General features: G+C 59.4%; 1 protein-coding gene across 1 annotated transcript; it reads left to right on the forward strand.

Moving 5' to 3' along the window:
- Nucleotides 1-1,743: 1,743 nt before the first annotated feature.
- Nucleotides 1,744-11,103, forward strand: PROZ (protein Z, vitamin K dependent plasma glycoprotein). The gene is made up of 8 exons (XM_043891684.1): nucleotides 1,744-2,084; nucleotides 3,136-3,299; nucleotides 5,576-5,600; nucleotides 5,987-6,100; nucleotides 7,221-7,352; nucleotides 7,638-7,723; nucleotides 8,867-8,984; nucleotides 9,743-11,103. Exons 1-8 carry the CDS (start codon nucleotides 2,006-2,008, stop codon nucleotides 10,255-10,257), a joined length of 1,233 nt encoding a protein of 410 aa, XP_043747619.1. The 5' UTR covers nucleotides 1,744-2,005; the 3' UTR covers nucleotides 10,258-11,103.
- Nucleotides 11,104-11,268: the final 165 nt, after the last annotated feature.

The raw sequence follows: 11,268 nt of genomic DNA on the forward strand, positions 1-11,268 counted from the left end.
TCCGTAGGCCCTGCTGTTTACCATGCCAGCTGCCTTTTGCATAACCCAACAAAGCAAAGTTTCAAAGTTCCATCCCAAGAGTCCCCAGGGGTCACCAGACAGTTTTGTAAACAGGAGATATTGCAAGTTTGGAAAAATCAGTGGAAACAGGCTTCCCAGAAATGGTCAAACCAGAGGGTTTGTTCCCGAGCATCCCGCCTTGACCTCCACAAAGGGAGGCCCCACAGAGAGGGTGGTGGAGGTCAGGCTGGCGTGGTGGGGCCGGGGCCTCTGGGCAGAGTGAGCCCGGTTCTCTGGGCAGAGTGAGCCCAGGGCCTCTGGGCAGAGTGAACCCGGGGCCTCTGGGCAGCATGACCTGGGTGGGCTCTCGGACAGCGGCTGTTCAGAGTCCTGAGACGGCTCTGGGGAACCTGGCTCCCATCACGCTCGCGTGTCCCCCTGTCGGGGCCGAGCCCACGGATTAGCGGGCAGGGGGCTGGGCCCTGGGAAAGGAGGGCCCCCACCACCCGCGGGCTGAGCCGTCCCCGCAGGAACTGGAGCTGGACTCGGAGCGTCAGCAGGGGCTCCGGTCACACCGTGGGGAGTATGTCCTGGGCCTCACGGGGCTGACTCTGGGCCTGGGAGGACATGCCTCACGGACTGAGCGTCTCCCTCTGGAGGGAGACAAGGCTGGTCTTGAGGTGGACCTGTGCCAGGCCTGCGCCCCAGGATAGCTGGTCCGCCGGACATCTCCGAGGAAGTCTCCTCTGGGAACAGAGAGGAGCAGGAGGCTGACAGAGAGGAAACATGGGGGACAGCGTCTGACCACCCTCCCGAGAGTGGGGGCCCCCTCACCAGCACCCACGGTCCCTGTGGGGAGGACACAGGAGCACAGGGGGCGCAGAGGCCCAGCGCCGGGGGCTGGCACACGCAGGGTCCCTGAGGCCCCCAGGGGCCGGCCTGCAGCAGGTGCAGCCCCCAGCCCTCGGGGCTGCAGGGTGGGGCTCTCACGACAGCCGCTGAGCCCGGGGAAGGTCGTCCTGAACCACAGGCAGGACAGCGTAGCTCCGGATGAGAGCCAGGGTGCATCATGACCACATGGGGGTGTGCCCGCCAAGACGACGCCCAGAGGGCTCAGCGGGGCCTCCATGGTGCCCACATCCAAGACCAAGATAGCCCAGGAAAACATGCCGCACCAGAGTCTGAGGGAGACTCAGAGGGTGCAGGGTGGGGGCACGTGGAGTTCTTGCCAGGGACCTTAGCAGGCGGGAACCCGACACCCGGGCCGTGCGGGGACAGAGGAGAGACCGGCAGCCAGAGAGACAGAGACCCAGAGACAGACGGACGCAGTGTCCCCGGGTGGACTCCGGGCTGACCGCCCTGTGCGTTTGCTGTCCCCGGCACAGTCAGCGGACTGCTGCCCCCACGTGCTGAGCGTGGTTCTCAGCGCGTGTCCCCACGTGGCACTTGGCGCCCCAGGGAGCTGGTCTCCCCGGGAGGCGGTGGTGGGCTCCCCCGCCCTTGACAGAAGACCCTGCAGGCCCGGCCTCCCCATCCGGGCCCGGCCTGGCCTTGTGGACCTCGTGAGGCCCCTGGCCCTGCCCCCGAGGGCCTGCCTTAGCCCCCTCCCTGGGGGCGTGGTCTGCTCACTGCTGTGTTCAGGTTCCTCCCAAAGGCGGCCCCGGTGGCCAACTTGTCCTAAACAGCCTCGGCTCTGTGCTCTTGGCTCTCATTCCCGCACCAGGGAGAGGTGAAACCTCCCCCCCATCCCCCCCGGAACGCTGACGGTCTCCCACTTCCACCCCCACGAGCCAGCGCCACGTCCCTCTGCCTTGGGCTTCCATTTCTCCGTCGTTTTCCCTCTCTGCTTTAACAGAGAAACGCGGGAGTGGAGCCTGCACGCAGGACCCTGACCGCACTGACGCAGTGTCCTCTGAGGGCAGCCTCTCTCTGCGGGGCTGGCTCCCTGCCCCCACGCGGCCGCCCTGCACGAGGAGCCGGCGGGGACTTTGGCCGCGGGCTGACCATGGCCGGCTGCATCCTGCCACCCCTCGCCATCCTCGGGGTCCTAGCCCTTCTCGCCCCGCACGCCGCCTGGCCCACAGGTAGGTGCACTCGGGCGGCGTGGCGGGGGGCGGCGCTCGGGGGCTTTCTCTGGGAGCCGAGGGGCCCCAGCAGGACCAGGGTGGCCTGCACCCAGCTCCCAGTCTCTGCTGTTTGTGTCGAGTATGTCGGAAGTAACCATGTCCTCTGAGGTCCCCAGGGGCCCAGACAGAGCTAGCTGCCAGGTCTGGGGCTCAGGACAGGATGGGGCACAGCTTCCAAGGAGCTCTGAGGAGACCCCAGCCCCTCCAGGGCCCCTGCCCAGGGCCCCACCCCCCTCCTCAACCTTCCTATACCTCTGAACCCAAACCAGCGACTGCAGACGGGGGACCCTGGACCCCCGCCACCCATCTGGCCACGGTGCCTCCTCGCCAACTGGCAGCCAAAATCAGGTTGCCGGGAGTTCAAAATACACCCGACTGCACAGCTTTAGCACAGAAATCAGAATGCAAATTTAGTTTCTTTCAACAGTTGTTGTGTCTTGAAACAGTAGTATTCTGGATCTGTTGGTTAGATAAGTATATTATTAATATGATTGCAACCTCCTAACGGCCCGAGTGGACCCAGGAAGAGACCCCTGCCCAGCCTAGGCCACCCTTGGCACCGCTCAGAGGAAAGATACACAGTCCCCGAGGGGACAGGGGTGCTGGTGGAGAACCTCTTCCCGAGATTCAGTCACTGCTTTCAGCCTGGGGTCTGGAAACAGCAGTAATCTCGTGTCCCGTCCGCCTCAATGGCAGAGACGCGGTCTTTCTCAAATCGGGTTGAGCTGGAAGTAGAGGGCTCTCGTCCTGGCAGAGGACTGCCCGGAGGACACAGCCTGCTCTCCGCCCCGTACTCTTGGGCTCCTGCCCTCCTGTTCTAAGCTCCGTCCTGATCACCTGGCTGCATGTGAAGGGCTGGGACCCGGTGTCATCAGGAGCAGGAGGACAACGTTGATCTTCCCGGGTCTGAGGGCCACGCGTGGGTCTGCCTGCCCATCGGCCAGAGCCTGGCCCTAGGGCCTTGGTCGCAGCCGCACTGAGGCGCCTGCACCCCCGTCCTGCCCTGCAGTTTTCCTTCCCGCTTCGAAAGCGCACGAACTTCTGGCCAGGTGGAGGCGAGCCGGCTCCTACCTCTTAGAAGAGCTCTTCGAGGGGCATTTAGAGAAGGAGTGCTTCGAGGAGGTCTGTGTCTATGAGGAGGCGAGAGAAGTGTTTGAACACGGCGAGTCCACGGTACGCATCCCTGCCACACACGCACCCGCTCTCCGATTACTCTGCCGCCTTAGGGGGCGTGCTCTCCCAGAGAGACTCAGTTAAGGAACCTACTCACGTTCGTGGGAGGTTGATCTAACCCGGTTGCACAGACGAGGACTTGGACACTGCAGGGAAATCACGTTCCCCAGCCTGTCGGTGGGGGACCCCGATGGCAGCTTAGTCCCCCTAAACCCCGCAAACTCTTCCTTCAGATTCAGCAAGTTAGTGCAGTGAGTAGCCGGACTCCTCACAGAGGTCACTCAGCCTGTCAGGACTCTGACAGATTTTAGTACTTTTAATAGAGATGACATGGTTTCAATGTACCAACAACACAAAAATCCTCCTTAGGATGCCTCCACCGTAAGAACATCTCTCAGAATCAGCAACTTGGATCAGAAGTGACGACACGTACACTAAAGACCAGGCGGCGATCTCCCCTGTCTCAGTTACCCAGAGGCTTGTCAGGGGGCAGACAGAGGGGCTGGGTGTTTGCGTAAATTCGCAGAACAGCAAACTATGTAATATGCTTTACATATCAAGGCAGCAATATTTAAAGTCAATTCTGAACAAATGTTGACCTGTTTCTTGAATATATATATTATATATATATATATATATATATTTTTTTTTTTAAGGGGGCTTCCCTCATAGCTCAGTCAGTAAAGAATCTGCCTGCAATGCAGGGGACCTGGGTTTGATCCCTGGGTTGGGAAGATGCCCTGGAGAAGGGAACGGCAACCCGCTCCGGTATTCTGGCCTGGAGAATCCCATGGACAGAGGAGACTACATGGGCTACAGTCCATGGAGTCCCAAGAGTCAGACACAACTTAGCGACCAAACCACCACCACATGTGTTTTAAGGTCTGCTTGTGTATCATCTGTTTTGGCTGTGGCGGGGCTTCTCCGCTGCAGGCTCTCTCTCCCGTGGCAGGTGGGCGCCCTCTCCCTTGCGGTGCTCAGGCTTCTCGGCGCGGTGGCTCCTCTTGAGGAGCACCGCTCTGGGCGCGCGGACTCAGCAGCTGCGGCCGGAGGGCGCTAGGGCACTGGCTCAGTCGCTGTGCACGCAGGCTTAGGTGCTCCGAGGCGCGTGGGGTCTTCCTGGGCCAGGGATGGAACCTGTGTCCTTTGCACCAGCAGGCAGACTCTTTACCACGGGACCAGGGAAGCCTCTCTCTAATATATCTTTTAGCTGTTTTAAAATATATTTTCTCGGGTGCCCATGTATAAGAAAATTCTTCTGACATAGACTATCATAGACCCGGGAGAAATGAAAACTTCCTGGTGAAGGGAAGGCTGGGCTCGCCCCCCGAGGCTGCAACCCCACTCGAGCTGTTGGAAGCCGGGGCGGTGTGTGGCCTGTTCACGCACTCACCTCCAGGCTTTACGCCTGAGTAGTCTCCTGCCTTTAGACGCCTCGCCGGAAAATAACACCTCCCATACGCGATTTACAAATTTCCATCATTGTTGAGTTGGCTTATAAAATGGAAAAAGCAGTGTGAGTCTCTCACGTCTGCATCCGGCACTCTGCGGAGTGGGACCCTGGAGACGACTGGGAGGGGAGGTGCCCCGGAGGCCATGGGGTCTGAGCTGCGTCTCAGCTGCTGACACTTTCCCTTCCTCAAGTGGGTCACAGCAAACACACCCCGAGCAGGACGTGGAGCACGCGTGGATGTTCAGTCACTCAGTCCCGTCTGTCCTCGATGGACTGCAGCCCACCAGGCTCCTCTGTCCACAGGATTTCCCAGCAAGAATACTGGAGTGGGTTGCCATGCTCTCCTCCAGGGGATCTTCCTGACCCAGGGAGTAAACCCGCATCTCCTGCATTGCAGGCGGATTCTTTACCACTGAGCCACCTGGGAAGCCCGGAACATATGTTAAAGAGGGCATTAAGTAGATGTGGCTTAGCTGGTTAAAGAGTGTGTCTGCAAAGCAGGAGACCCAGGTTCAAACCCTGGGTGGGGTAGTTCCCCTGGAGAAGGAAATGGCAACCCGTTCCAGTGTTCTTGCTTAAAGAATTCCACGGATGGAAAAGCCTGCCAGACTACAGTCCATGGGGTCACAAAGAGTCAGACACGACTAAGCGACTTTGCTTCACTTAAGTGAAATAAATGTAGAGAATTTCATTTTCTTTGTCTCAACCAGCATTTTCCTACTAAGTGAACAGAGTCAGCATTTTCTTATCTTCAAGCCCAGCCCCAGGAGGAGGTGGAAGAACAGGTGTTTGATTTCTAACACTCTTATGTTCACTCGGACAGGATGAATTCTGGAGGACATACATGGGTGAGTGTCCCCTCCACCCGGCCCACCGCCTCCTCTGCTTTTTGCTTCGATTGGAGGAGACAGTCCACTCTCCAGGGTTGAGAACTCGAGGCCAGAGGATTCCCAGTGTCCAGCCTTGGGGTCCTGGACCTTGACCCAAAGGAAGGGCCCCGGGCCGCGGGATGAGGGGGAAGCTTGCCCGCTCCCCAGGCTCCCATGGGCCTTGTGCAGACGGCCAGAAGCCGGTTAAGCTGAGGAAGGCGAGGCTTGGGGGTGCTGTCTGGGGACCACGGTGACCGGGGGTCTCCAGGAGGCCTCTCGGCAAGGAGACGGGTCCTAGAGGGGCAGGCGGGCCGGCTGGGCCGGGGGCGTCAGGGGGTCACCCGCGTGGGGCGTCCTCTCCGCAGGCGGCTCCCCTTGCGCCTCCCAGCCTTGCCTCAACAACGGGTCCTGTCAGGACACCATTCGCGGCTACGCCTGCACCTGTGCGCCGGGCTATGAAGGCCCCAATTGCGCCTTCGGTGAGCCCCGCCCCTCCCCGGACCCCCACCCCCTCCCGGGACCCCTGCCCCTCCCCCGTACCCCCCACTGCTCCCTGGGGAGTCCCCTTCCCTGGGACCCCCGCCCCTCTCCCGCAACACCCCCCAGCTGCTTCCCGGACCCCCACCCTTCCTGGGACCCCCGCCCCTCCCCTGGGACCCCTGCCCCTTCCAGGGACCCCCGCTCTGCCCCCCCACCCTCGCCCCTCCCTGGGCCCCCGCCCCTCCCCCGACGGCACGGCTCCCTGGGTCGTGGGTGCAAGACCGTCCTCAGCTTCATCACCTGATGTCCCTTAAACGTTGCGGGTTGGGGCGGCGGGGAGGGGGTGGGGGGCGGGGGGGGGGCAAAGCCGATTCCCGCCAGAGACCCCTTCGTGTAGAAATGAACTTGCTCTGTCCTCGACGTTAACGCGGAACCTGCCAGCGCTCTGCTCCAGCGGCCTCCCTGAGAGCTCGGCCCAAGTGCAGCGCGCTGAGCAGGCTCCCAGCTTCACCCCACACGCATCCCCTGCCCGTCCCGACCCCCACCTCGAAGAAGCCCCTTAAGAACTCCGGCTGCCTTGGTGGGCAGTGAGCCCAGGGAGGGGCCACGCGGACCCTTGTGAGGAGCTCGCAGACCCTACCCCGCCTGCCGGCTCCACCCCCGTTCGTTCCTGACACCGAATGGAAACACTCACAGGAGCACGTTTGGAATGAAAAGCCAGAGCCCCACGCTCAAGGACAGTTCGGTTCAGTTCAGTCCAGTCGCTCAGTCGTGTCCGACTCTTTGCGACCCCACGGACCGCAGCATGCCAGGCCTCCGGGTCTATCACCAACTCCCGGAGCTTACTCAGACTCAGGGTCCATTGAGTGGGTGATGCCATCCAACCACCTCATCCTCTGTTGTCCCCTTCTCCTCCCGCCTTCAATCCTTCCCAGCATCAGGGTCTTTTTAAACAAGTCAGTTCTTCGCATCAGGTGGCCAAAGTATTGAAGTTTCAGCTTCAGCGTCAGTCCTTCCAATGAATATTCAGGACTGATTTCCTTTAGGATGGACTAAAGGATAGTTCAGAATGTCTATTTCCAGGGTAACATTTCTGGTTTCCCCTTTTTCTCTTTTTAGCTAAAAACGAATGTCACCCTCTGAGGCTGGACGGGTGTCAGCACTTCTGCCACCCGGGACCGGAGTCCTACACGTGCAGCTGTGCAAGGGGCCACAAGCTGGGCGGAGACCACAGGTCCTGCCTCCCCCTCGGTGAGTCCCCTCCCCCCATACCCCGGGCCTTCCTCTGCAGCGACTCTGAAAGCCCACCTCCCCTGCTGTGGCCGGGGGGTGGGGAGAGGGCTTCCCAGCCCCCGCCAGGCTCCCCTACCCGCCCCCCCACCGTCTCTGAGAGCAGGTATGAAATCCCACCTGCTCTGCATATACACGAAGTGTATGGGCACCACAGAACAGGCTGGAAGGGTCAGCACCGTGGTCACCCCGCCGCCTGCCCTGGGAGGCACTGACCTTCCTTTCTGTGTGGCCGCCACAATGAAGACAGCTGTGCGTGTGGAACCCTCGGTTCTGAGTGCTGCCAGAGGCCCCAGCGAAGCCAGCAGAACCTTCCGCCTTTTCCGTGGCAGGTAACAGAAACACATTTTAATCTTTCCTTACGTTTCACCTGTCTGTCCTCTCTCCTTTCTTTGATTTAGGCAAACTATCCACAACCTCCATGTCACACTTCAAAGCACTTTCTCATGCTGAACTCACAGCTTCAGTGTGGTATGTTTTAACTTAGCAACACATGAAGTTATTATGTTGACCCTTCTCCCAAACTATTTCAAGTACTTTCCTTTATGCTCATCTGCTACTTTGACCAGTATTTTATTCTTTTCTTGCTTTTCCAGTACCCCCACAAAACAAGCACCATTTTTAGTAATACCACCAGTGTGGGTTTGGGTTTACCTACATTTTGTATTTTCCTTGCATCCCAGGCCTCTAATACAGATCACCCCGTTCTTCCTCAGCCGTGTCAAGAGAAACACCAAGTTGGCCACAGACCTGACTTAAATTTTCTAGCAGCCACGTGCATAGAAAGCGGGTGAAATTAATTTTGATGATGTGCTTTACTTACCTCAATACATCTACATATTATTTCAACACGTAATGAATAGTTTAAAAACTGAGATATTTACGTTTCCTCTTTCTACCTAAGTCTTGGCTCTCGGGCGTGTCGGGTACAGCATTTCTCACTTGCAGCACATCCTGGGTTGGACCAGTGGATCGCAAGTGCTCAGTAACCATACTGACCTTCACTTGACAGAGAGCTTTACCGCTCGGCACCCAGCGCGTGCGCGTGCGCTTGCGCGTGCGCACTTGTGTGCAGGTGCGGAGCGTGTCTCCCTCACCTGACGCTTACTCGCGGGTCTGGCCAGGTGGAAGCACATAGCCGCTGTGTGGAGGCCTGGCCAAGCGACGGCCACAGCTAAGTGACCACCAGGACTGGACAGGTCACGGGAGGGGAGCTCAAATGAGGGCCGAGCCGGGGCTGGGGCTCGGTCTCCCCGGAACTGCACCTTTGCTGACTGCCCCCCCCAACCCCGCGCATCCCTCGCTCACCTCTCCCCTTCTCGCCCCGCCTCCGCCCGCTGAGTGGGACTCAGTAATGGGTGGGTGCGCTGGGCTGGCTGGAGGGTGTGCGCCCCACATTCTCAACCACAACACCGTGCTGCCCCAAATGCTGCAAAGGGACACTAACTCTTTCTTGTCTGTTTTGGTTTTTAAAGGTAAAACTAACAAATTCTGAAGGAAAAGACTTCTGCGGGGGTGTTCTAATACAGGACAACTTTGTGCTGACAACAGCAAAATGCTCACTATTGTACAGAAACATTAGTGTGAAAACGAGTGAGTACTTTGTCATTCAGTTTTATAAGATGGCACCGGAAACAAAAACTATCCTATGTAGAAATAAAAGTGAAAGTGAAGTCGCTCAGTCGTGTCCGACTCTTTGCGACCCCATGGATTGTAGCCCACCAGGCTCCTCCATCCATGGGATTTTCCAGGCAAGAGTACTGGAGTGGGTTGCCGTTTCCTTCTCCAGGTAGAAATAAAAAGAAGCCCTTTAATCTCGAATTCTTGTTTCTAATGAAATACAGACTCGGTTTAGCTTCCCGCTGGTGAGATCACTCATACAGTCAAAGCAACGGAGACTAGCTAGCGGAATTCTGGGCACAGGACGCAGGCAATGCGGAATTTGATAGCCGAGGAAAGGGGCCCTTGGTTTGACGCTGAAGTGGAGCATTCAGACCCCCGTCCTCAAGGGGGCCTGGGCTGTGTTGCGAACTGCTCCATAGTCCCCAGGACCCGCGAATAGTGAATGCATTTTACCCTCCTTCCTCAGACATTTTTCAGTCAACAGGCCATCAGCCTAGAAAATGACTCCTGAACAGGCAAGTCTGATTCGCTCTGAGAGGGTCTTCCTAATTTCTTCCGACCTTTTCAGCCTCCCCTCACTGTGCTCCCGCCGCGCCCCCAGGATGCCTCACTTGGAGTGTGGGAGAGGCCCCGCTGGGGTACTCGGGGCAGAGGGCGCAGGAGGGGCGGGGACGCAGGGGGAAGGGGGCTCACGGAGTCGCCCTGAGCCCGGCTCCGCCTCCTTCCAGGTTCCGACTTCCGGGTGCGCGTGAAGGGCGTCCACGTGCACACGAGGTTCGAGGCGGACACCGGGCACAACGACGTGGCCCTGCTGGACCTGGCGCGGCCCGTGCGCTGCCCCGACGCCGGGCGGCCAGTCTGCACGGCCGACGCGGACTTCGCCGAGCGCGTCCTCCTGCCGCAGCCGGGCGTCCTGGGCGGCTGGACCCTCCGCGGCCGCGAGATGGTACCCTTGCGGTTGCGGGTCATGCACGTGGAGCCCGCGGAGTGCGGCCGGGCCCTCAATGCCACGGTGACCACACGGACCGGCTGCGAGCGGGGCGCGGCAGCCGACGCGGCGCGGTGGGTGGCGGGCGGCGCGGTGACCCGGGAGCACCGGGGCGCCTGGTTCCTCACCGGCCTGTTGGGCGCCGCGCCTCCCGAAGGGCCCGGGCCGCTCCTGCTCATCAAGGTCCCTAGATATGCGCTCTGGCTCCGGCAAGTCACTCAGCAGCCGAACCTCGCCAGTCCGAGAGGCGACTAGGGTCAGGGGCGCGACGGGGAACCAGTGCCGGGTGGTCTTGGTGGGCGGTGGGCACCTGCGGCCCTTCTTCCGGGACCTCTCGTCTGACCTGAGCCCTTAGGAGGGAAGGAGGCGTGTCCAGCAATAAAAACAGACCCCAAACAGCGCTTTCCTAAACCGGCTGGGGAACCGGGGTTCAATCCAACAGCAGCGACTCTGGGTTGGGGGGGACGGGGGTAGTTGCGAGCACAGCGACCTCCCAGCTCTCCGGGGGGCGGGGGGTGGGGGGACGGGGCTGTGGAGCTCCGGGAGGAGGCGGCGCAGGGGAGGAACTAGGGCCCGTGCATGGCTCACGTCTGGGGAGAACTTCTGCATGGAGGGTCTGCAGGCCCCAAGAGGGCGAAGCGGCCCGGAACCCACCAGCGAGTCCCACCCAGACTGCAGCCGCCCTCCCCCACAGACAGGACCCCGCCCCATCTGCGCCCAAGTGACAGCAAGAGCACGTGGACGGACGTGCTGTGTACTTACGCATCATTTCTAAGCCAGGAGGTGCCTGGCTCACGGAGAATGGAGCGGCCCTCACGACTGAGCTCCCTGGACCCCATGGTGGGGCCTCGAGGCGGGTGGGATCCAGAGGCTCAGGCATGAGGCACCGCGCTGCTGGGGAAGGCAGCGTTGTTTTAAGGGGTTAGAATTGTGATTTATACATTCTTCTGACTGGAAAACTGGTAGGATTTCAAAGTCTACTGTTCCTCCATTGCCTTCCTTTGTTTTTGCCAAGGTCCTTTCGGAGAAATGGGCCAATGCATCTGCAGATTGGCCAAAAAACGTTAATTCTGGGATTAAAGTATAATATCAGAAATGAAAGTGTTTTTGAATTGTTAGACTTAAAAATCTGAATTGTGTTTAAACTCCCAAAAGTGCGGTGGTATTATCTTCAAACTAAGGTCATCGGCTGCCCAAGATTTGAAATCTAGCAAAGGAGCACTGCGGTTTTACATGAATAATCCTGCAAAAACATCTGCAGTCTTG

Source organism: Cervus elaphus, chromosome 30, assembly GCF_910594005.1.
Source record: "Cervus elaphus chromosome 30, mCerEla1.1, whole genome shotgun sequence".
Taxonomy (NCBI): Eukaryota; Metazoa; Chordata; class Mammalia; order Artiodactyla; family Cervidae; genus Cervus; species Cervus elaphus.

Bases quoted from the DNA above. Each gene is read 5' to 3' on its own strand.
- PROZ (XM_043891684.1), top strand. From the start codon at position 2,006: ATGGCCGGCTGCATCCTGCCACCCCTCGCCATCCTCGGGGTCCTAGCC. The intron at 6,101-7,220 runs GTGAGCCCCGCC...TTCTCTTTTTAG, and splicing joins AGGCCCCAATTGCGCCTTCG to CTAAAAACGAATGTCACCCT. The intron at 8,985-9,742 runs GTGAGTACTTTG...GCCTCCTTCCAG, and splicing joins AAACATTAGTGTGAAAACGA to GTTCCGACTTCCGGGTGCGC.